At 45.1% G+C, this 25,522-nt stretch overlaps 2 protein-coding genes across 3 annotated transcripts; one reads left to right on the forward strand and one right to left on the reverse strand.

Moving 5' to 3' along the window:
- Nucleotides 1-597: 597 nt before the first annotated feature.
- Nucleotides 598-6,202, reverse strand: NEPRO (nucleolus and neural progenitor protein). Of its 2 annotated transcripts, XM_054211779.1 has the most exons (9): nucleotides 6,097-6,202; nucleotides 5,785-5,939; nucleotides 4,926-5,002; nucleotides 4,687-4,818; nucleotides 4,265-4,342; nucleotides 2,975-3,336; nucleotides 2,187-2,248; nucleotides 1,521-1,771; nucleotides 598-1,070 (listed from the first exon to the last, which is right to left on the reverse strand). In XM_054211779.1, exons 1-9 carry the CDS (start codon nucleotides 6,185-6,187, stop codon nucleotides 674-676), a joined length of 1,605 nt encoding a protein of 534 aa, XP_054067754.1. In that variant the 5' UTR covers nucleotides 6,188-6,202; the 3' UTR covers nucleotides 598-673. The 2 variants fall into 2 exon arrangements, with proteins under 2 accessions (XP_054067754.1, XP_054067762.1); XM_054211787.1 differs by lacking the exons at nucleotides 4,265-4,342; nucleotides 4,687-4,818.
- Nucleotides 6,203-8,570: 2,368 nt separating this feature from the next.
- On the forward strand, nucleotides 8,571-25,273 carry LOC128904544 (protein spire homolog 1-like). The gene is given in 16 exon segments (XM_054189034.1): nucleotides 8,571-8,603; nucleotides 8,606-8,653; nucleotides 9,155-9,319; nucleotides 10,072-10,197; nucleotides 10,472-10,537; nucleotides 13,435-13,596; nucleotides 15,702-15,770; nucleotides 16,259-16,388; nucleotides 16,845-16,966; nucleotides 18,312-18,387; nucleotides 18,935-19,086; nucleotides 20,280-20,411; nucleotides 21,755-21,819; nucleotides 22,658-22,685; nucleotides 23,102-23,244; nucleotides 24,407-25,273. Coding segments are annotated over 16 exon segments (1,689 nt in total). The 3' UTR covers nucleotides 24,579-25,273.
- Nucleotides 25,274-25,522: the final 249 nt, after the last annotated feature.

The raw sequence follows: 25,522 nt of genomic DNA on the forward strand, positions 1-25,522 counted from the left end.
AGCACTAACCACGTTGCTTGTTCTAACATCACTTCGTTAATATATTTCAGAGTAGCTGTGCCTTACATTGCCAAACAGGCAGAAATTGCACTTACGTTAAAAAGATTTTAGGACAGCGAGAAACATGTTTGCAGGCCACAGCTGTGCTTTCCCCTATTTCTGGAGCAGCTCAGAGGCAATACGTTCAGTTAAGTCCCTATTGCAGGACAAGGATAACCAACGTTCAACAGCAATAATACTGCAAGTTAAGGCTGTCCCATATACAAGTGGCAGAGAAGGAAGGGTATAAGGCTACTTCCTTGGAAAAGCAGCAGCAAGTCTTGTCCTAAGCAGCAGTAGGTGATCAGCTGCAGCCTTCTGACATAGATGGCAATTATTGATACTGTGGGTTTGACAGCAGCACTTAACATGTGGTCCAGCAATAGGGGACACTGAGGAGGGGTAGCTCACTGTTTCTGGACAAGGCTAGGTGAAAGGATGAAGACTATTCAGCTGTTTGGAACACCCTTCCATAAAAAAAAAACTGGTTTACAAAAATATAATAAAATAATTGCTACTTCCGTAGCAGAATTCGGGCTGTGAATTACCAAGACACTGTTAGGGTTTTGAGGGTTTTTACTTAAGAAAAAATAATTGGAATGGCTTGATCTCTTTCCTCCTTGCAAGTCCAGGGTCAGACACCCATTGCTGCAAAAATAGAATCAATATCCATGTTCTCAGTAGCTTCTTCCCACGCAGGGCCAGGGCTTCCTTCCAGCAGCAGCTGCTTGGTGGTCCCGGCTGTGTTTAGTCTGACAGAGGCTCTATCAGCACTGGAACGTCCTTCACGACTCGGAGGCCCATCCTGGTAAGCTGGGAGCACAGGGGATGCACTGTTCTCACAGACCCCAAAAAGCTGAGAAGAATTTTGCCGAACAGTCTTCAAAGTTCTCTTCAAGCGTGCGGATGATTTGATCCTCCTTCGACAGAACCGTGCCCTGAGGTACTGCTTTGGCCAGCGTGTGTTTTGTGACCCATATAGGAGGTATTTACGGACAGATGTTTTGACACAGCACAGTTTTTTCTTCAACCTTAAGGGAAGGAAGGTGCACAAAATATAACTTTATCAGCTGCTCAAGTGTTATTTTGTTTTGGGAGATTTAGTTATTGGCCTTCTCTACCATCTTCCTTGTCGTACCAAGGAAATACAACAGCACCTTGCACAATAGTAGTCAGGGCATTCTGAAGAAAGATGACACCCCTTGCATCGGATAATCATTACCATTAGACATGCACATGATTTAAGGTGCATTTTCACCCTCCTTCTAAAGCATTTATGCATTTGTTAGCCTTTTAAATCCTTTCACAAATGACTGAAGCTAAACAAAATGCTCATGTCGGAGCATCCAGTGACCTGAACTAGTGATCCCATTTGAATTTAAAAAGAGTGGGTTAGACCACTGCATTTCTCTACACTAGCAAAATACTTTATTAAAATGTAAAGTGTCAGATCCGGAAACCCCGCACCCACATAAAATTACCTGCATCCTTGAGCCTCCACATGGTGCAACCGATTACTTTTCAACAACTTGTTACGCAGAAAATAAGATTCCGATTTGAATTTGTTGCCTTTGCACCACAAAATAGCTTTTCTGAGTGCCTCTGACAGTTCCCCAAACGACGAAGCTGTTTGGACCATCTGTACAAGAGCTCCAGTATGCTGCGATTTTACTATATGAGAGGAAAGTGATGCTGATTTTGCTTTAAAAGGTGTTGATGCAATGCTTATACCCTGAAACAGAGTAACAGAAACAGTTAGTCTTTTAAAAATGTGACAGGCCTGATCCTCTCACTAAGGTTTTTGGGAGAACAGGCCTTATTTCCTAAGGAAAAAGTGGAAGAGCAGTCTTGTTTTGTGGAATACAAAAAGAGGCGGCAGATAAGTACAATTTCTGGCTGTTCCTGTATTCCTGTCTACTACTGACTTGCTCTCTGGTCATTTCACTTGACATACCAACAAATGCTCAAATTTTTAAGCAGAAATTAGTAGTGATTTTCAGTGCAAAGCTTCCACACCAACTTGGGATGTTGAACAAGCAAAAATAAGGCAGGGAAAGAAGACATTTTCCATCAGGGATATCATGTTTTGAGTGTTAGTGTCTTTAAAGTTAAAAAAAATAAAATACGTAAAATGGCACCATACAAACCTGTTGCGTTAGAGGTCTGGACGGTCTAAGCAAGCTCTTCACATCAAACCCCAGGTGCTTCCCTACAAAGAGAGAGGAGAGTTCCTATTATGAAATAAAGACAGTTTTCAGTCTTAGCACAGAGACGCTGCAGTGCTTTGCCCTGCTGAGCGCTCAGATCTCCTGCCGCCTCAGCAGGCTCACACCTGTACTCAGCATTTCCAGGCAAACTCAAGGGGGCTGCGCTCATCTCCCATGGCAGCTGGCAAGGGATGAAGAGGATGCAGAGACTTACAGATAGCTTCATGTGTAAAAGCTTCACGCAAACACCTGGACGCCTACAGTCACTGGCCATAGCCCTGACTGCAGGGGAGGACTTGGGCACAGCCCAGAACCAGCACGCACAGGATACTTGCATCCTGTACTTAGAAACTTATCTACTCTTGCACAGATTACAGACAGTGCTTGTAGCTTCCCTCACTATCCTTGGGCCCCATCTATATAGAGGCAGGAAAATATAAATGACTATTTACAGGACCTGTATACTGTATTCCTTACCTGCTTCTCTTCAGGCTATACCACATTTAAAAAAAAACCAAAACAAAAAAACCAAAAAGCCTCACAATACTGAAATTATCCACAGCTTTACAAAGGCAAGGGTACATGCAGCATTCACTTCCTCTTCCAAGGTCAGGAGAGGGGGGTTTGTACTAGAATCGCACTCTGTGGGTAAAAGTGCTTGGCTCTGTTGGGCAGAAGCTGCGGTCAGTCTCTGAGATAACCAGTAGCACTGTGGCACAAGGCTTTACCTCTGCTGGCTCTGGTCACCAGAACTGGCTCTCCGATGTCCACAGGGCATGGGATGCTACGGTTTTTCAGAGCACTCGTGCAGGTCGCAAAACGTCTCTTTTTCCCCACCTCTGACACTGCCTCTGGCATCGTAGGAAAGAGCTTCTTCAGCCAGCTGGTAGGTTTTTTTGTTGTAAGCATTCTAGCCTTTTGCTTCTTCACCTCAGAAGAAACATTCACTCCAAGGAAGTTACTGATATCAGAAGGGAAGGTAAACCCCTTGATATAAGGCATCTGTTGGGTCTCAGATACCAGATGAAGTGATGTCGACAATACGCCATACAAGGAAATGAGGCTCTGCAGTACACACCTGTGCTGAATCCTGAAGAGAGAAGACACAAAGGCATGGAGTCTCCTCTAGCAAAACCTCGTGCTCGCTGAATAACTACCTTCAGCTCAAGCGGAAGCACTGATGGAAGAGATTCCAAGCTGATTTTTCCTTGTTCCCCCTCAAGACAAGCTTCTTTTTACACTCCGTACTTTCCTTGATATTAGTCTGAGCTTTAAGGAACTCTTCTAGGTCAGATCACAGGAGTGACTTGACTAGTAAATCCCTGATCAGGAGGCCCCTCTGCTTCCTTAGAGCTTTGTGGAGTGCCACAGCAGGGACTTAGCAGGTTCTAAGGTCACATCCAAGTCATTTGACAAAGAGGACTTCCCCCCAAAGCAGCCTGTACCAACTCAGGACAACGGTACTAGCACTGAGGCCATACAATCGCCTGCTCTGCGTTTACTGGGCAGACAGATTCCTTGTGCCAAAAAAGGCTTTACTGAGTTCTACACAATGCTGTTACTCTTTCAGCTACAGACAGCAGTTACTTTCTTGGCGTTGCTCTGCTGTACTGAGAGAGACTAGAACAATGATTTCCCTGGAAAACTCAGGAGTATTACAGAACTTTATCCCAGCCTTTCTATTTCAGCATGAGGCAGGACTTACTGCTTGCTGCAAGAAGTACCAGATGTTTATGTCAGGCTGGCGTTAACACTGTGATTTTATTAGTGCTACATAAAGTTTGCTACGAGTGAAGAACAAAGCCTTCCAAAACAGCATGTAAGAGGTCTCTCTCCACTTACACAACTTTTCAGATGCTAGAATCAAGTCCAAAAAGGATGGAGGGACCCCCCCACACACCTCCTCCTCTCCCCAACCAAATAAAGCTCACTCAGCAACAAGGCCTAATTACAAGCCCTTCTCCCTGACAGGCACGTCAAACAGACAACAAACAAGACAGACTTTTGAACACACAAACCATAGCCGGCTCAACAACCCTGAAGCCACAGTGTTCAAAAGTATGAATTCTTCTGAGCAGAGATGTTGAACGGACAAGCTGAAGATTAGACCAGTTAAGGATAAAAAATAAACAGTATATAATGAGACTTGCTGAACACACCAACTAGAGGCAATTCACAAGGGAATATTCTGGATAATTTGGGAGATAAACATCCAAACTTTGGGTTGCTCAAGGGTGGAGCAGCAGCCAGCCAACAGCCTGAGGTTCCTACATAATAACTTGAAAATAAGATGTCTGGCTATCAAAGAAACTCCAAGTTGCACATATGAATTGCACGGTTGAGTCCATCAGCAATACGTGGCCTACAGCAGACCTAGTTCTGGTCTCAAGAGGTGCTGCTGGTGAACTGTAATAATGTGTTCATGGTGAAAAAAGGATACAGAAAAGCTTTACAGCAACAGTCCAGTAGACGGAGAATGAGCTTGCAACCTCCCAACACCTTCAGAGCCACTGTTTCCAGCATAGGCTGGCTGGGAACTAAGCACTCTGCATGGGCTTGGGGTGTATTCTTCCTGTGTTGATACAAGGATGAGAAGATGGTTGTGATGTAGCATTCCCACCTTTAGTTCTGCAGGCCTGCTTAATGGATATATCCAGTATATGGGATCGTGACACTTACTTGGGGATCAGTCCTGCCAGAGTTTCAATGCAGCCCACCAAGTTCATCTTCCATAGGCGTTTCAAGCATTGTTCTACCTAGGGAAAAAAAGAAAGCTCCTTTGACTGGTATTTTAAGAGGTGGGAGAGTCTTTTTCTAAGAACTATCACTATCTTAAGTGATACCTTCCCCTTATCAGTTTAACAGCACAAATAGCAGGTTTGTGTGACAGAAAGCTCTGGTATGTTCCTATATCTGCACTATGATGAAAAAGACTCCTTTATCACACTACTGCGAACATGGAATTACGTGAAGAGTTGGAGTAAGCCATTGTTAATTGGTGCTGTGTGGTTTCTCAAGCAGTATACAATGGCTTGTGGTATTGGCTTTCAAGAACAAAAATACAGAAACAAACCACGAGGGTAAGAACAAATTCCTCTTTTATTTCAAAGCAGTTATTTGAAGATACTGACAATCCAGTAAAGTACTGGAAAACGAGTAAGCACTTCACTTTTCATCTTAAACCAGAACGTGGCCTAATAGAGTAGCCTAGGATTATTCTTCCCCCCTCCCATTATTACAATTAATTGAAAATCAAATCTCTGTAGTGCTGATGCATTCAAAAAGTATGTAATTGTAACTACTTCAGGTCTTGGTGTGAGTATAAGAGACCGAGTCTTGGCCCCCCATGGCTGGAAAGCTCAAATGGCACTGGCTGCACAGAGCCAGCGGATCCACTCAACTCAACCGTGCGGAGCCTCACAGCCGACAAAAACGCCCCAGCTTCAAAACGCTGTGCGCACGATGATGCCCCGGGTGCCCCTCTGGGGCCGGTGACCCGCTGCCGGCTGCCTGCCGACCGGCCGGGGCCGCTCCTCACCTGCTGCAGGGCCAGGTAGGGCCGGTGCCGGAGCAGCCTGCTGTGGTACACGTACAGCACGGCCCGCAGGACGCGTCCCTCGGCGGCCAGGCCCCTCCCCGACAGCCGCTTGCCGACCATGCCGCACCGCCGCCGCAGCACCGGCAGCCACCTCACTGCGGGCGGGAAGGAGACACCGCCTCAGCCACCGCCTCGGCCCCGACGGCCCCCCACCCCGCGGCCGACGGGCACCGACCGACCGACGGCCGCAAACCGGCGCCCCGCACGGCGCCTGGCCGCGCCTTACGACGCCTCCCAGCCCTCCCCAGGGACCTGCAGGGTGACTGTCCGCCAGGGCCACCGTGGGGCTACTGGCGGGCCACGGCACGTCCAGCCGGTTCCACGCCGCCTCGGGCGCCGCCATCTTCCCCGGTGCGGGGCGGCGCCGCGCAGGGCAGGAGGGAGCTCCAACGCGGGCGCGACCATGTTGGCGGGACGAGGGGGGGAGCCGGGCCGGACCAAACCATCTGGGTGGGGGCCGGGCCGCTCCCAGCGGCAGCACCTCCGGCCCGCAGGCCCGGGGTGGGGGGCGGGGAGGCGGCGCAGGGTTCGCTCGCCCCGGGGTCTGCGGTGCCTGGGTGCCGGCACCCCGCATCCCAGAGCCGCAGGACGGAAGCCCCCGGGCTCCCCCCCGTCCCTCCCGCCAGGCGGGGCCGATGCCGGGGGCACAGCCGGGCGGGAGCGGGAAAGCCCCGCGCAGCGTCCCGGGCAAGCGGCGTGGCCAGGCCGATGCCCGGGGCTCGGTGAAGGCCGTGGAGCAGCCGTGAGTCCCCCGGCCGTGTGGGGTGTGCTGGCTGTGGGCACCCACTCCATCATCTGGTGACACCAAGGCACCCCAGCCTGGATGCAGCTCCAAGGCCCAGGGCCTGACTCTGACAGGCTGCGCTCCCAAAATGTCATAAGTGAGAAGGGAAAGAAATATAAATTATGGGTGTTATTCAACACTTCTAAAACCTCGCAATTCTTCAGTGCCTGCCTCGGGAGCCTGGGCTGTTCAGAGCCAGAAGTCCCCTGCGTTCTTCAGGGGACGGCCCCGTCGCCAGCCGTGCGGCTGCCCCTGTCATCGCAGATGCACGGCCCCCAGAGTGCAGTAAAAGCCGGGTAACTTCACACCAGTGGCGAGAATCGGCATTTTGGACAAGGAGGGGCTTTGCTGCCCGTGCCCTGGGTGCCTGCCTGCCTCCCAGCCCCAGCCGCTGGGATGGGCTGTGGCAGGGCCAAAGGGTCGAGGCCGGGCAGGAGCGGGGCCTGTGGTGGGTGCAGGTGCCCAATGGAGTTGATTGTTGTATTGGTGCTCCCAGAATGGTTTCCCATCAAATGGATTGAATTTTTGTGGTCTTCCCTGAGTTCTTCTCCCCTGAGTATAAGACGTTATTTCCTGCCTCTGTCCCTCTCTGCCTGAAGTTGAATGTGCTCTTTTCTTACCTGCCAACATTGGTATTGCCATTAAAATATTTGCTAGAATTCGTTAGAAACAACAGAGTTAAATTGAGAATAAATTTTGTACACAATTATCATCTCTGTTTTCTTTCAAGGAGTCTTACACAAATAAGATTAAAGTGGCGTCCCTTTAAAAAGACAGAGCAAAATTGGCATTAATAATCACACCTGTAGGGAAGAGAGGCACGAGAGCAAACCAGGAGGCAGAACTGATAAAAGGCTGCTATGAGCACTTGCCTGCCCTGGGAAGGAGGGTGTTCAGCTTCCTAGGCTAAGAGTGGTGATGAGAAGCAAAGGTGAAAATGGAGTCTCCACGGTGTGAGCAGAGAATCACAAAGGTCTCTCTAGCCGAGATTCTGAGGTGCTTTGAACATCCTATAAGCGAGGAGCAAGCCTGGGCTATCTGCTTTCAGTGTTGCCGTAAAATGGAGCAGCTGGCTGTAGGGCTGCACCCACCACTCCATTCTGTGTTCATAAAGGGTCCTGGAAGCATCTTTATCCATGCTGATGGTACTGCTTCCTTCAAGGTGTACCACAAGTCTGGTAAGAGCGTAGGTAGCTGTGCATGCCAAGGGCTGTTCCTATTCCAGGCTGAAATATGGGGACAAAGTGGGCAGATATTCTTTTTCCTGCCTTTTTTATTTTTTTTACCTCTCCTCTCTCTGTGTGTTGTCACGAGGCTATGCTGCTGCCTATACTTCATTGCAAAAGACTGCAGATGAGTGGTAATGCAAATGTGCGGCCTATTAATTTTTCTAATAATGCTCTAGAGAGTCATTTGTTTCTAGGGAATAGCTGGGATGAAAGTTTGTTACCACTTATGTGATTTGAAATAAATAGTCTGAGATGTTATTATATGCCCTGCTCTGTTCATCTTCCAACGTATGGTTCCTTTGTTACAGCAACTCTCATGACATATCTATGATTGACAGTTTCCCTTTTTTGTCACTACATGTAGTCAGCAAGTGGCAACAAGCTTTGTCTTAGGCACTGCTTAGTTGCACTGCTGCAGAAGGCAGTGCTAGGCCGACCCTTCAGGGACAAGAGCGGGTAATAAAGAATAAAAACAAAGATCCAGTGACTTCCTTGTGGTTAGATACCTATTAGCAAACAAAAAAAGTATCCAGCAGCAGTTAATTTGGGGCTAATGCTCACAATAAGAGTATTCTGTGTTGCTTTCCAGGAGTACCCAAATATAGGCCTACTTTCCCCAGGCGGGACTGACCTTAGTCAGAGGGGTTTTTTTCTTTATTAACAAGAATTCTTCCTGTTTCTCTCTCTAGAGGGATTCTAAAAGCTGTTTATCAATGCCTATGCACTTGTCTTTCTCTCCATCCCCTCTTTTTTTCCCCTTTCAGATGTTGGCAGCATTCAGCAGTCAGAGGACAAGGTAAGCCTGTGTCTTCACCTTCGTACATGTGCAGATATAATCCTACTGTAGTAGAAGGCCAGGTAAGGAGATAAGGATGTCTTTGGAAATTATTAAGGTGCTTAAATTTGCTGTTCCCTGTGAGAGTGACTCTGTCCTCTGCAATCTGTAAAGTGAAACAAAATCTTAGGACCGAACTCCAGTAAGACAATGGGGCTGGGAAATAACGTGCACAGACACTGCCTACTGAGGAGTAGCCCACAGTCTTTTTATCTTAATAATAGAGAACTTAGAGGTGCTAGATTAATGGCTAGGTGCCATTTAAAAATCTTGAAACAGCTTGTTTAGGGAGTATCTCAGGCTATGCGATGAGCATCTGGCTGCCTTTTGGGCCCTTCTCATCCTGAGATATGTGCTCAGCCCTAAGGGGCAGTGGAGGGTACATGCGTGGCTGGGAAGTGACAACTGTGAAGTTCTCCACAACACTTTGTGCTGCACTGCTTCCTTGGTCTCTGTCTGCAGCTGCTGGAGTTCTTGGGAGTGGTGATCTATGAAGCCCTGGACTGGGGAATCGACAGCCAAGTGGAGCGAGAACTGAGTGATCCCTTGGAGAAATTGCTGTGCCTTATGTTGAAACTGGACGATGAGGCAATGAAATCAGCAGTCACCCTGCAGGATGTTATCAAGGTTTCCTTCTTCCTACTTAGTAAATATAGCAGCTTTAGATGGAACAATGTTGTGAACCAAGGGACAAGACCATTTCCAGGAAAAATCTGGGTATCTTATTGGAAGACATAGAGGGAGCACGTGGCTTTCCCATCAGAGGGAAAAGGCAAAACCATCTTAGGTGTGCACAAGTGACTATGAGAAAGAATTAAGAAGGAAGACTGAGCATGGCTCTCACACAGCTGTGCCTACAAAGTCCTTCTGTACATAGTCTCCAAATTGGATACCTAGAAGACTATGGATATTCAAAAAAGTCACTTGTCCATAGTATTCAGTTTCTGCAAGAGTTGGGAATTGAATGTCTCAACTAAAACAAATATTTTCCTCTCAGCCATAATTGAAAGGTATGAGGAGCTTCCCATCCCTTAGACTGATCAGGGCAGGGGAAAAGAACAGGAAAAGGGACTCTACCTGCTGCATTTTGTTGTGCTTTGTCTGCACTGGAGACTTCCTCTTCCAGGTATTCTCCAGAGCACACCTTATGGAGAATGAGAGAGAGAAATTACACAGCTACTTACATTCTTGTACGTATAAGACTGGACATTTTGCTTCTTTGTTCCTATGCATCTGCAACAGAAAAACAAAAAAGATAGAAAGGGGCTGTGAGGAAGATGTTTTTTAACCATGGATTGAGAAAACTGAATCCTGCTTTATTCCATCCTACCATATCTTTTCATTTCAAGATCTCTCTTAAACAGCTGCACTTCTTTCAGGCCTGCGAGGAGCACTCGTCCAGGCCTTCTGAGGCTACCAACCATTACGAAGTGACCTGTAGTAGTCTGTTTACTGAATATATGGAACTTCAGAAGCTTGTGACCATTATCCAGACCTCCAAAGAGGTACATTTGGGATCACCCCTTAGCTGTTATTCCTTCTGCCTTCACCCACTCACTTGGTTCTAAAGTAACCTTCCCGTTGCACTAGAAATGGAGTACCTAGCTGAAGGTCTGTTTTCACGATGTGAAAGCAACTGTCTGCACCATATTAGTACCTTTTGAAGGTTTGGGTGTTTGGAGCATCTATGCTTTTCAGATTAACATCAGTAATTTATACTAGATAGATGGGAAATCACTGAACAGTGCAAGGTAATGACCTCGTGTGCTTGCTTCTCAGAGTCTGAGAAAAATGGATGTGGAAGATTTGGTGGAAAATCCCCTTCAGAAGGAGGAAAAACATTGGGTGAGAGATTTAATTCCTTCATTATGGGTGCTTGGGGTTTTTTGTCTACCTTGGCTCTCTGAGGCTTTCCATTGACTCCTCTATGAAAAGTACAGCTTGAACACAAACAAAACTTCTTAGGTTGTTCAAGAGCTTAAGTAGTTAAAGACTGGTCTGTAAAGCAAGCTGGGGAGTGAACTTGAAGTTAAACTACTTCATGTGTTAACCTTATGTGGACATTTATTCTACACAAAGAGTGTCTTTGTGGTTCAACTTAAACCACTTCTAAAAATGAAGTTGGAGGCAGTCTTTGGAATAAGTGTCCACAAGTAGTTATTCAGGCTGTTTCTTCCTGCAAATGAGCCCCAAACCTCCAGCTCTTGGCAGGAACTCACACCTGCCAAAAGCAATCTGTTCCTTTCTTGTAGCTGGGCTGAAAACTCCCAGAAAACTCTTCTGTTGGTGGTAGTACTGGGGTGGACAAGTTCACTCTTATGTGGGGTCTGTGCTGGGTCAGGGCTGGAGGGGACTGAAGGCCAGTAGCTCTGTCCATCTTTGTGGTTGTGCAGCTCCAGCAGCTCAAACAAAAGAGGTGATGGAGGGTGAGGTTGGAGATGTAGCTCCTACCATCTTCTCACTGCCTTTCTTGTCCTTCCAGTGTGTCCTTCTGTAGATCTCGGACTGTGTGTTTGGGGCAGAGAAAGCAACTTATTCTGTTCTTTTCAAGGCCCTACACAGTCAGGGCTTGATCAGAAACAAATAGCTCTTCTGGCTGGAGCTCTGCCCAGCATAAACAAATGCACTGTAGTCTGGAGTCTGTGGAGACAAACGGCAAGCCCCGAGAGACTTGTGGACTCACTCCCTTTGTCTAAATAGCACTTACTTTGAAGCATGCTCAAACTATTCGTATGAAAATGTTTGTGAAATGTGTGTTTGGGCATATTTTCAATTTTGTGATCTATTAAAATAAACTGGCAGGCTATCTCAAACCACAAACTCATCAACTGCTATAGCTCTTTTCTGCAGGGAATACATGAATAAATACATGGGCTTTGCCGTGTGGCCTGAAGGCCAGTGTATTTGGCCCCTGTTCCTTTAGGAGACATGAATTCCAAAAGCAGGATGTCTGTTGCAAATCCTCTGCCTCTAGTTTCCAAGTCCCTAAGAACCAGTTGATTGCATTGCTCTGACAAACTCTTGAGCTTAAAATAAGCAGGCTGCCAACTTCACTGGGATCTGACAGATTAGAGCTGATGCCTTGAGCAGTGCCAAGCAGCTAGTCTCTCTGTGGACCATACTTTTTCACATTGATTGCTCCAAAACAGGCCATCTGAAACAGAGATCACAGCCTGATGGTGTGCAGGGTTGTACAGTTTCAGCAGACCTTATCTGTACATGTCACAAGACAATCTTTACCTTGAAGTGAGACCTCTTAGGAACACAGCTGTCTTACTGTTGAACTGAATTCACTGGTTTTGGAGTGTTGTGGCACGTTGCATTGTGTTGCACAGGTGTGGGAAGTTTATCTGGAGTTTGACAATACATGGGATTGCCCAAGTAGAATAATTGCAGTGATCCAGTCAGTAGGGAGAGAAAAGTATGAGTGATAATGATGTCGCCTACACCAGAAAAATGTTTTGGGTGTACAAGTTGCTCTGAAATGGCCAGCTGAAGGCAATTCTTGTCCTGAAAGTAATGCGTCAATGTTACAGTACAGAAGTCTCTCTGTCATATCTTTCAGTTAAGCTCTGTCACCATCTGAAATACAATTTTAGAAAGTGCAAATGGCTCAGGATAAGCTATTTCCAAGGTCTCTAATACTAACCACTTTGCCCAGAGACTTTTGTGTGTTCTCCTATACAATAAATATAGCCTAGGAGATAAGGCTAGTATATGCTCATTCTCTGAGAGTTCTGGTTTTCTGGAATTGAGGTATGACTCTACCAAAGACACACTAAAACAATCCAACAAAAAAATCCATCTCCTTGAAGACAGCCATCAGTCAGAGCTTGCCTAAGACTCTTCTGATATTATACCAAAATATCTGAAGGGATAAGTTAAGAGAAGATGCTTCATACTGTAAGTGGAAAAGGAAAAGAAGTCTAAGTCAGAAGCTTTGTTCTGAGGCAGTTTTCTAAAATGTTTTGCTTCCCTTTCTCTGTTTATAATACAATCGCTTGTTCTTACTCAATTTGCCTTTGGGATCCAGATAAGTGGTTGACTTTGCACTTCCATTACAGTGTTGTCTAAACATGATATTGAGTTGATTATTTTTTTTTCTGTCTTTAACTTTTGTTGGGTTATACTGCATGTCTGAGCATCCTCAGATATTAATACAGGAACAGGATGAGCAGATGTCAGAGTTATCAGCTTGTGTCTCCAGGCTGAAACTGCTAACATACACTGCTGTGATGGTTACAGTGTGAGATCCCTTTCTCCTTGCCTTCCCCTTTTGTCTGTGGGCCCTTCAGCCCTTGGTTTCTGAAAGTTCAGAGGATTTTAATGGTAAGATTTGGGATTTCATTTCTAGTGTTTCCTAGGGTCCAATAATATGAAAAAACTCTGGCACCTGGAGCATTTGCAGGAAGTAGGTATTCAAGAAAATGGGTCTAGCTACCTGGCAGCAGCAGATGTGTTTTGCTAAAGTATATTCATAAAGTTAATGACAAAATTTGGGAATGAACCTGGTGAGCCAGCTCCCAGATCCCTTGTTATAAATTAATTTCTGCAAAGAGAAGCAATTCTCTATTCTGGTACCGTGCCCTGATCTGCAAGTGAGTTGAAGGGGGAGTTAAGGACATGCTTTAGTGTTTCTGAATAAGTTCAATTGCTAAGTGTGCCGTATTACATGGAGGAAGGGAATGCTGCTCTGTGCATTTTATCCAGCTGTTGACTTGGCCCTCACCGGTTTCTCCTAGGCATCCTTGTGGCCCAGTGTCATCCAGGAACTGCAGAATGGTGTGAGGCTGCGCAAGGCCACTGAGCGACCACAGCATCACATGCCTCCAAAAGAAAGTGTCCGCTCTCCCTATGAATTACTTTTGGATGATATTCAGCACAAGAGGTACACGCTTCGGAAGGTGAGTGACTAGAATCAATGGACATCTCTGAAACCACCTGTTCCACTGCATTTCTAAGCAACTTTTGTTGAGATGTCTTCTCCAAAAGCCTGTCTTTCTCAAAGGTACTTCCAAGTCCAGAAGTGTCTGTGTCTCCCTCTCAGCTGCAGCTCAACATTAGATCACCCTGTTTGTCCACCCAAGTGCTTCATTCCCAGTAACATTTTAATTCACGGACAGCAACGTTTTCATGAAGCTGGATGGTAAACTTTTTCCCCCTCCAGGGGTCAACCACTCCCTTCCCTGGAGCAATTATGATGCCTTGCACACAACAGTTTCATGAAACAGTCCCTTGCCTGCTTATGCTTTCCACCTTGGACACATCTGTCTGCTCAGGCTCCTTGAGCTGAGCTGTGCCTGGCATCTCTTGCTAGTTTCCTCACCTTCCTGGATGTTGTGGGATGTGTGCAAGTGCAAAAGCACTTTTGAGCAAGTCCTTTGCTCTGCCTCAGGTAGAGGCCTCTAGGCAGTGTACACGAGCTACTGCAGAAGTTTTGTCAGGGTAAAAAAAGCTGAGCCCCTTCCAGGGGCAGCTGCTGTGCTGACTCAAGTGGTGGGGGCTTCCAGCAACATGTACAGTTGGTGAAGATGACCAGATACAAAAATATCTGGGGTGCCTCTAAAGGCTTGTGATGCTGTTTGCTTGCTGCAGCTTGAGCTGGGAATGATGAGCAGATCTGAAACACTGGCATACGGTTTTGTGGCATTGGCCTGCTTTGCAAACAGACATCTTGGCAGAAGATGAGACACAACTCTACTTGTAATAAAGAGTGATATTTTAAAAAGTGAAAACTTTGCATACCGCACTAAACATCATCCTTTTTTTCTCCTTGTTGGTGCTGCTAGAGTGCAGGGGGTTTAAAACCCTCAGCTAAACCATGCACCTTTATAAAACCCCAGCTCTCGCTTTTCTTGACTGTGGCTCCAGACTTCAGATAAGGCTGTGACACTTCTCCGGATATGATATCTTGACAGATATATAAATGAACAGTAGTGGAAAGGAGACAATATATCATAACTACTTGTGTTCCTTGCAATGTACTGTTTATCAATTCACTGTGCAGTACAGAACTGTAACTCAAGGTGGCAGAATGAACTGGGTCTTTTTGTTTTTCTTTTTTTCTTTTATTATATATTTTTTTCTGTGGTCAAGGAGAAGCACAAAAGTGTTTGAAGAGTAGTGGTCAGAAATGCTAGAAGAAAGCATAGAGTGCGGGGCTCAGGTCTTTGTGAAGGCTCTTAAATGATAATTTCCCCATCTGCAAAGCTATTTTAAAGCTTCTCTAGCAAACAGTAGTCCAATTTGCAAATGAATGAAAGCACAGCTAGTGTGGGAAGCTGTAGCGTTTTTCTACCTGCACTCCCACGTGTTCTGAAGCTGTACACACAGGGAAAGCAAATGGCATAGCCTCAAAGTAAGAACGAGTGAACAAGGCAGCTAAAGACATACATGTGCAACTTGATTTTTTGTCAGTTCTCCCCTATGCAGCAAGCACAGGGCCTGATGAGGGAGACAGCCTGCTTCACATGAATACCTGCCCTGCAATTCTATCTTGCTATTGTTTGTAGTTCATGTAGGGCTGTACGCCAGTCTCTGGGACTCTAGCTTATGCATACAGCTGCCTGCTGCTACAGTTCTTGTTACAGTCTTGTTAACCCATTCAATTACTCTCCTCCCTGGAGCTGAGTTCTCACTGATGAATGTGATGTGACCATGGTGCTTGTCAGGATCACTCCTGACATTAAAATCTGAGTACAATGTTTTCCAGTTTCCTCAGAGCAGTTCATGAGCTGCTGGGGCTAGAAGCCTGTATCTTTCTTGTGCAAGCCCCAAAGGGCTGTGCAGTGCTGCTGATTGCCTCTAGTCTTGCCACAGCAAATCTGTCTCTACCAAAACCCCATGTAAGTAAACATCATTCTACACTTCCTAACTCAGTTTTGTTATGCCTTCTCCACCTCTCCCATTCCCAAATCCTGACTTGACTCATTCACTGTGCCACTGATTGGGAAGGTGTACCAGGAGTAGAGAAATAACTATTGCTTAAGCATCATTTCTGCTCTTTCAGGTGATCATCGAGCAAAACCACAAGATCCCTGAAGCTGATGTAGCTGTTCTGAAGCCTTGTCTAAAACCTGTAGGTGACCTGGTGGTGTATCTAATGATAGCAAAACAAGATAATTCGGGAGTAGACAGGACAGTTTCTAGGAATATAGAACTAATGTCTTAGCTACTGGTTTGGATTTCGGAGAGGGATATATTAACCACACTTAACTTTTGGGTAGGCCCTCCTGCCAAAACACGGGGCTAGGAAAATGGGAGGTGAAATCTTCATAGGATGAAGATGATCAGTCTCCCTACTTCCTCCTCTGCTTCTTCCATTTGGAACATTTTTTGGTCCTGAAAGTACTCCTGAAGTTCTCAGTTTCAAATTTGAGAGTCGCTAAAGTATTCTCCTATGCATTATCAAAAGGTTCTTTCATGTGTCTCTTGTGTGCAAGGCCCAGTGCCCTCTTGAATGAGAGGCACTTGTAAAACAATGCTGTTGCTGAAGGAATAGTTCTGTCACCAGTGGTCTTCTCGCTTCATCCACTGGCTCTTTCTGGTGCTATGCTTTGCCTGCAGGTGCTGGAGAGGAAGCTGAAAGAGCATGTGCCGTGGGAGGCCAGCTGTCAGGAACAGCTCATGGCAGAAACAGAACAACCACAGAAGCTTCGGTCATCACCAGCAAGGGAATATGGGAGCAGGCCCAAAGGTACCTGCTATGAAGTGACCTATCAAGCATACAAGTGAAGTCAGCGTTGACTGAAAATAATGGATAGCTTTTGAAATGAAAGCCCACTTATCTTTCCCATAGCATGTATAATTCAAGAGAGGTGGGAATGCAAATTCTGTGTTGATAGAGGTGGTATGGCATAAGGATAGTTCTTTCTAGAATATCTGTTTGTGACTTATTAAGACTCAAAAGATGTTTCAGCTTACTCTTTTTTTTTTTTTAGGGGTGTTCAGATTTTTCTGTCCACTAAGTGAGAGAACAGGATTTTGACCATCACATAAAACTAAAAGATTATGTAACTGCCAGGACAAAGTCCATCCAAATCTTAGATTCTGATGTGTGGGTATCAAACTAGTCATTTTCTTGTCACAGCACAATGTCTTATCTTCTCTGTGGTTTTTGTGGGGTTTTTTTTGTTCCCCCTCTCCCCTGCAGAAACGCTTGTGACACCAAATATTGCCTTGAAATCTCCAAGCAATAGTTTCTTAACTCTCCAAGATGCCAGTACCAAATTTAAAAATGTCAATGCTACAACAGAGCAGCTGGGACCAGTTCAGGTAAGGCTTTAGACTGAAGGACTGTGGAGAGGCACAAGTACTTCAGGCATTAGATCTGCACATCCACAGCCTGGAACAGCCAGTTCAAATCCTGATGTGGGCAGTCTTGTCTCTCAAAAGTGAACAAATGTGGAACTATTAAGTTCAGTGAAGTCCTTTCCTCTACAGAAGCTCATGCCATATTTAAACACTTCTTTTTGTGGCACGACTGCAGCCTATAGAACCAACGTCTGCTCTGGTCTCTTAAAACTAGATCCTGCAGAAGTTTTGATATGCATGGGAGTTTGGCCAATATCGGCCAGAACTATTCCCACTCTTACCTTACAGTGAGGCATTTGATGCTAGATGTATTGATATATTTGCATTTGACGTGGTATGTGAGCTTGTGAAAGGAAAACCTCATGATTTATTTTCAGGAAGCAACTTTACTGGTGAATTCCCACTCTTTCTGCCTGTGGAGCAATTTCAGGAGCACTGTTCTTCAATAACCCATGATACATAGTCCTTGGGTTCTTTAACTCCTGGCTTGAATATTAAAAGCTTGACTGCTTGGTTCTGGGATTTAGCCTGAGCATATTCAGAAATTCTGTGGAACAGAACTTAAGCTCTAACACATCATGTCTAGCACAGATGCACTGGCATACAAACAGGAATCTGTTTTCTGTAAACATTTCTGTCTGAAATGCAGTTGCTTAACTGAGGAAAACAGATATGAATTAATAAAAGCAGAAAATATTCACTGTATTTGCACAAGTCTGTTCTACTTGTAGGAATGCTCAGCATTTGAGAAGCCTGTGGTCGATGTATTACTGCTATAATAGAAGGACCTTCATATGGAGACTAATATAATCAAATTTGTTTTCTGCTTCTCTAGAGAAGCTACGAACAATGTTCTTGAGGTACAGCATTGGGTTTGAGTTGGGTTAGTAGGGCACCGTCTCTTGAACTGTTGCCAGTGTTGCTACATGTCAGTTGGAGCCAAGAAAATGGTTCCAATGTTGTATAGGGAGGATTTTGTGAAGTTGGTTCGTGAATAGATGAAACTTTGGGACTAGTATATCTGTATTGAACTTGAGTGAGAGAGAGAACAGATACATTTGAAAATTCACTATCTTAGTTGGAGCTTCCTGGTTGTGGGGGGAATTAACTTGCTATTACCTCTTGAAATATAAAGTTGCTAAATGCACCACATTGATTTCTCTCTCAGCTGCGCTTCCAGCTAAGCCTTGAATGTTTCTGGTCAGTCCTGGGTATCCTGGGTTTTGTTTAGCAGCAGCACTTCTGAGGAAGCAGGCTTGGTGTCTCTTGTATGTAGCTTAAGAACATCCTGTCCTCTGGTCTACAGGAAACCACTCCCAAGCTGCCTTCCAGCACCTGGCTTGCCTCAACCAGGTCATCGGTAGTATCCTGCAACAGCACAGGTCAGTGTACTTTAGCTGCATGTCTAAACCAGGTGACAAAGTACAGTCAGTGGTCTGCTGGGTTCCCAAAGCCTTAGGTTGGGCTCACTGTATGCTTTCTCCCTGATCACCTGAAGACATTTTACAGGAGGAGCTCCAACAGTTACTAATGAGTCTGGGGAGGTGCCCTTAGAAGACCATTCCTCAGCAGTTGACTGAAGCTTGTATAGCTCCTGCAGCTTCAAAACAATGATAGCATGTCCCCAAAGACCTAACTGGAATTCACAGTAAAAGCTAAATGAGTGGTTTGAATGTTCAAGTAGAAAGTGGATCACTTGATTTCATTAAACTAAATGGTGCTAATGAATTCTTATCACTGCCCACTGACAAGCAAATTACTGTAACCTCTGCTATTTGTGATCTAGGCTGGTGGGGGTTGAGGGGGAGAGATGTAAGCCTTGCTACCTTCAGAAGGCAGTGTAGAGCTCTTGAGCATTCAGCTTTTGGGGTGAATATTTAAAGCTGCCATCTGTCTTTCTGCACCCTAAATCTATCTCTTCCTTTCCAGGTCTTGCTGCAAATTGCACATGTCCTCCCATGAGTGCACCCACACTAGGAGACATTAAACCTAATGGTTTCCTGAATGCTGGTCAACAGCAGCTGCCTCCTTACAGAGGAAGGTCCAAATCTTTAGAGAGAGACCTTCAAAGCAAGGAACTTGTAAGTCCAGCATGTCAGCTAGCAAGCCTAGTCTGATACATCTGGTAATGGTGCAGAGCTTGCACCTTGATCCTCATGCAAGCAGTAAGCAAGTTCTGTGGTTTTTATCTTAGGCCATATTGTATACTGACCTTAAGTTGGGATATTATTGTCTCCTTGGAGACAGCTTAAGAAAATATTGGATGCTGTAGTGTCCTTGTGGAGGCTTCCTAGTTTGAATGGTACGATATAGAGTTGTTCCTCGTACAAGAAGAGAAAGATATCACTGCATTACTTGAAAGTGTCTGTCAAGGTTTCCTCAAGCAGACTGTAGTTGGCAGTGGGATTGTCCTGCTTTCTCTGTCTCCCCTCATTCTTTCTAGATTCTGATACATTCACAAGCATTCTTTAAGCTGCAGTAAAGGGAACAAGTGGTTGACAAAATGTAGATAGCACAGTATCAGCGACTTCTAAATGTATGCAGTACTGAAGTCGTCAGGCTCTGAATGACTGTTGTGGGAACAAGGCTGGGGTTTGTGCGTTTCCGTGCAACCTTCTGAATCATGGCCTTGCCCTGTTCTGCCCTGACAAGGTAAGGTGTGTTGTGTCCCTGCTGCCTCCTTTCCTTCTGTTTCCCTCCCTGCCCCATCCCCAGCAAGTCTCTAAACTAACCATAACTCTGTATGACCTCTTTGTTCAGCAGTGTGGTGGGGGATGCAGGTGGGTTGGGCTCCCCACCTGGGGATAAAAGCACTGTTGTCTTTCCTGGTCAACAACCAGACCATAGCTGCCATTTGTGTGGAGCTAGTGGGTCTTGGGAAAGAGAAGGCGAGAGAGCGTTGTGCTGTGGAAGGGGATCCTGTACCTAGGAGGGGCCAGGGTGCCATCTGTGCTGTCGTCTGTACCAAAGGGTAGAATTCCGCAGAGACTGGCTCTGGAGATGGTATTAACTACTGTGGTGACCAAGGGACCTGTTTCCTTAATTGAGGTGTCAGGAAGCTGCTTGCAAACTATAGCAACCACTAAAAGGCCTTGTAGAAGATCCTCTGCTACTATTGTCAAAGAGCCAACTGATACCCGCCCCCATCATTGGCAAAATTGAGTTTTGGGGACAAATGTTCCTGAGCCTTTTGGGACCTAGTTTTGAGGATGACTTCCCCAAATACCTGCTTCCTTCAGCTTTCTCTGATGCTTAACTTCTGTCTTTCAATTAGGACTGTCCCTTTTCTACCAAGTGGCCATCACCAACCATTGCTGAGCTGATTGAAACCAGATATGCAATGATGGTTCTGGAAGGGCAAGGCTTCTTCCACCAAGATAGTGATGGTGTCTTTCCAAGAGCAAAGGTATGTTTCCTCTCCTTCTCTTTGTGCTGTCTTTGCCTTTTCAAAAGCTGGCTGGCTTCATGGCCCTCAGAGCTGAACTACTGAGGTGCACTCTGCCTCAGCTTACCCTGTTGATACAGCTGATCCGAGTTTGGCCCTCAGCTGTAAAAAAACTCTTTTGATACCTGTGCAGTGATAGCTTCTAATCAAGCTTAAGCTATTTTAATTGCCTGGAAAGTAACCCAGCCTTTGCTTGATACTTCTTGTCTGTTATTTCTACTCTAGGAGAGCTGACTGCTATGAATGTTGGCCAGCTCTGAAATCACAAAGTAATTGGGATTTGGTACTGATAAACAGTGAAGCAAAGGCTCTTAACTAAGGCTCCCACATCTGAGTTGTGCTGACTCAAACCACCTTGCTGAGTGGACTCAAAGGCTGGGGAGATGAGGGGGACAGGGAATGACCCACAGCACAGGACTGTTGTCTGTCCACTCTGCTAAACTGCTGGCTTATTCACTCAGCCTCCCCTTTAGAGGGAGTGTTGCAGCCTCCAGAGCAGACATTGTGAGTACAAGCCCTTTGCAACACAGATGTGAGGAAGTCCGTGCTACTTGGCTTAGGGGTCAGCTTCTTGCCCTCGCTTATTTAGCAGTATAGACAGAGCCAAAGGGTTCTGCTAGCGGAGCTATGCTACTTCCATAATCTGTCTGATGCTACTGAGACTAAATCCATGTTTTTATTTTCTCATCTTACTTACTGACCCTGCTTTAACTTGCGTGTTCTCTGCCTATTCTAAAATGGCTGTCTTACCTTCTTTGTGTTCTTGCTGCTGAAGTTTTTTTAGCTTTCTCAAGCTCTGCTTCTCAAGATAATATCAATTCTGACTGCCAGCTGTGTATGAATGTGTTCTCTTTTAAAAAGTTCAAGCGACTCATCAGCTTCCTTATGACTCATTTTTTGCTTCAGGATTGGATTCAAATTTGCCCTGACTTAATCTCTTTGGGATTGCTGCAGTCTACCTCAAAGAATGTCTCTCTTCTTCCCTCTCTCTTAACTAGCTACTGTTACACTCTTGCACAATACAGCTATTGTTTTCTCAAGAGCCTTTTTTTAAACTCCTGTTGTCTGGCAGCTGCCCCAAACCTCTGCATCATAAAAACACTGGCCTACAAGTAAGACTTTTTTTTGCCTTTTTAGCTTTTAATTCCTGTGTCTTTGCTATCCTTTATTGGACCTCTGTTATTGTATGTGGATCTAAAGCCTTTAGAAGGCTGGTTTGTGTGCTTGCTCTTTGGCAGGCAGTAGATGGTCTTGGTACAAAGATATTTCCCATTGGCATTCACAAGTAACTTTCCTTTCCACAGATCTGTTTCAGCTGCCATAAGCAGATGTTTCTTAAGTGGCCTTACAGCTGTTACCTCTGCAGCAGGTGAGCTGGTACAAAAGAACTGAATGAGGAGGGAGAAAAGAGTAGAACAGTACTGACAATACTCAGTATTCAAATGGTTGCAGTACTGGATAGGAACAGGTTGCTGAGCCCTTCAGTTTTGCCTTACTGCACAAGCCAGGCTGAAGTGTCTACAGCTGCAGAGGATGTGGAAAAACTTGCCTCTGAAGTGGTATCTCAATTTTAACTCTTAGTATTAAGCTAGCAATAACCAAATTTACTGTGCAAGATTAATTTCTTTCAGAGATCACTCTCTGCATTTTGCTCGAAATGTTGGATTTAACTTCAGTCAAGGGCTTGAGCACATTCCAGGAGAGGCTCCTCACCAGAATCTTCTGTTGAGGACTGGAAAAGTGAATTCCAGACCCTGTGACTGGGAATGGAGTTGGACCTACTTGTATCCACTTATTTGTCAGAGGTTTTCTGTTTGTGGGAGAGGAAAAGAGTTACTTCAGGCTCAGTAAGGCTCACTTAAATTTATTTGAAGCAGTGGTGAAGCACTGAATTGATTACAAGCAACAAGTAAACAACTACTGGGAATTGAGTAACTGTCTGATGGTAGTGCTGTGTGAAAAATAATGGGCACTGGCAGATAAAGCCTTCAAGCTATGGATGTTGACACATTTCAGATGGTCTAAACTAGCATAAATAAGAGGGCTAGCAAACTGAATAGGGGAGTTCTAAGCTTGCTCACTTTGCCATCAAGTGATTGTGCCACAATCACAAATTAAGACTTGCTTGGGAAAGTCACCCTTAGCTGCAATATTGGTATCTGCTGAGCTTTAATCAAATGATAATACTGGGAACTTCTTTCTCTTAGTGTTGTCTGCTGCGACTGCTGCATCAAGGCAAGTCTAACCTTTAGAACAGCGTATGAGTTTTTTTTTTTTACATTTTCTATTTCCCCTGCACCTCACCTAGTCTTAGGAAGCTTTCCTTCACCTCACTGATACCTCAAATCTACCCTCTAGCTTGTTGACAAGAAAATAGAAGAGGGAATATTACAAAGTGCAAAAGGAGCCATGGTGCCCCAGACATCTCTTGTCATATGCAGCTAAAACAACTCTAGTTCCTCTTTCTTTCGTCCTGTATAAAGAGGTTGGGATTACTCTGTGGTCTATTTATACAAGGGTCAGGAAGTTCACTGCATTAATATCTATCTTCTAAGTGCACCAATAAATTAATTGCATGCCATGCAAATTTTCCTGGTAAGGAGGAGGATGTGTTTCCGTGAGAACTCAGGTGACTTGTGTTGTGATTCTAGATGTCCATGCCCTTCAGAACGTGTATACATCTCCCACTTCACTTCTTAAAACTTTTGAGACTCTCCAGAGAAGAGGACCCTGCTACTCAAGAGCAGAAGAGCTCAGAGTTGCTGCATGAAATAGAGCACTGGGAGTGTTTTGGGTAAGCTGGGACAGGGATGTTCCGCTTTTACTTTGAAAGATGTTACAAGCTACTTGTAGACTTGCATATACAAACATGCAGACAACAATATGTAGTATTATGCTGGTCAGCTGAATGTTATGCTGAATGACTGGTTTAGCCACTGGTCTAGCTAGTCTAGAGTTCTCTGGAAGTATTGTGGATTTTAGATGACCAAAAGTGAGGACGTGTAGGTTCTCTGAAATCCATTTTGCTTTTTAGCTATCAGGTGTCTGATATGGATTCAGAAGTGTCTATATTAGCCCAGATATAGATGGTTCCTTGTGACAGCTTAAATTTATATGAGAATTTCGAGACCCCATTATATTTTGTCCCCCACAGCTGTGAGTCTGTCACTACAACCCAGGAGTAGCCCCTTTATACCTAGAAATAAACTATGCTAATGGTCTGAGGTATAATGGATTGAAGAGTAATGCCACAAATGGTTTCTCAGTCCCTCCACACACATACAGACACCCTTTCCTTTTTGTCCACAGAAAGGGAACTATTTCAAAAAGAGTTCTGGGTGGAAAAGATAGACCTTGTGGGTATAAGTGCAATACGTAGGTCTTGAAACATGCATTATCTGTTCTCGTCTTTCCAAATCAGTTATATATTCCACTGGGGGAACAGGTATCTTTTATCTCTGAAACCATTCTTTAATGTAGCCAAAGTAAATAGTCACACCAATTTCTGGTTCAAAGGCTTGTACTTCAGTAGTGAACACTGCCCCTGATTTTTGGCCACTGAAGTTAACTGTGTGGGGCAGTGGTTTGTTCTGTCTTACAATGCAGGTGCTGCAGAAGAGGTCTGAGTGACTGCATTACTGCCATACTTCAGAATGGCAAAAAAAAAAAAAAAATCCTGCAGCATAAGGATGCAGCCATAACCTTGGAACAACCACAGATATCTGTTAGGTCTTTGGCTGACATACTGTCAATAGAGAGAAGGTGTCTTAAGTGAAGCTGTTCTGGTGCTTAGTAGCTTTCCTAAGCGGAGTTGACTGCTCTGTTGAACTCATGCATTTAGCTAAATCACTTAGCAGTGTTGGATCAGGTGTGGGGGAAGGGTGGAAGAGCACCGTACCCTCTAACAGAAATCTGGGTCAGCTTTCCTGCTTTTCTTTTTCCCTCTCCCACTCCAGTATACCTGTTATTTTGGAACCCCATTGCCTAGCACAGCCTCTGTGCTGTTACGCAGGGACCATGGCAGACTGGCTGACTGCAGACATCTGTATGCGATGTGAGCGGTATCTGTTGAACATGGCTTCCAGTCAGCAGCAGAGCATCCCTCTCAGGAGAATTTCCTGGCCTTGAACCAAACTGGAATGACTCTACCATACATCTCTCCTGTCACTTGTTCCGTACCTGAAGTAAATGAAACCGCTTTATGCACCTACAAAGACCTATAAAGGCCTGAATAAAAGACCGCCCTGCTGGCTAGTCTAAGCAGGAAGCACAGTTAGTATTTATGCATTGTGAAGTATTATAAAGCATTGTGGTTTTTAGAGCTGTTTTAATTCTTGTCTGTGTCTTTGGGAAAAATAAATGTTGAAGCACTATCACGCCTCTAGCATTTCCTCCTTTGCACCTGCAGTTGTCATTGTTCTGTGGCACTGTTTGCATTCATTGCTGAGCAGACTTCACCCTATGTAATGAGAACAGGCAAACTTTTAACCTAAAACCTCTGTTCCTGAGAGGCTTGGAAAGTGGACCTCTCGGTTATGTGATCACATCACCGTGTATTTTTCTGGTAACTCACTAAAAAGCGCTTAAAACTCACTGCTCTGCATGCAATGCTGTAGTGATGGCTGTCAGGTGGCCGGCTCAGTCTGCTTGCTCAGGAAGCTAGCTCTTGATTTGTTTTTCATCTGTGCGCAATCCGTGCTTTGCTACCAGAGCACTCTGGTGCATGTCACTGAAGTACCTAGTATGTGTCAATGCCATCATCACCTGAGGGGCAGATGGTTGTTCTCAATAAATTCTTGCTCTTTTTTATTGGCCTTAAACTTTCCCTGAAGTTAAACTGGACTATTACAACATACGACATTCTAGAAAAATAAAGAATGTTTTGGTAAATTCTTTGTGTGCTTAAACCCAAAAATTGGATATTTGATAGTTTGTCTTTTTCTCCCCAGGAGTTGCCTGTATGGAAGTGGTGTAGGTGCTCTGATGGAGTTCTCCCTGGTGTGTTTTCCAGGTTGTTGAAGGATCCAGGGTGTTGAAGGATACAATGGACTTGTAGGTGGAATGAGTCATGC

This window comes from Rissa tridactyla, chromosome 1 (assembly GCF_028500815.1).
Source record: "Rissa tridactyla isolate bRisTri1 chromosome 1, bRisTri1.patW.cur.20221130, whole genome shotgun sequence".
NCBI lineage: Eukaryota > Metazoa > Chordata > Aves > Charadriiformes > Laridae > Rissa > Rissa tridactyla.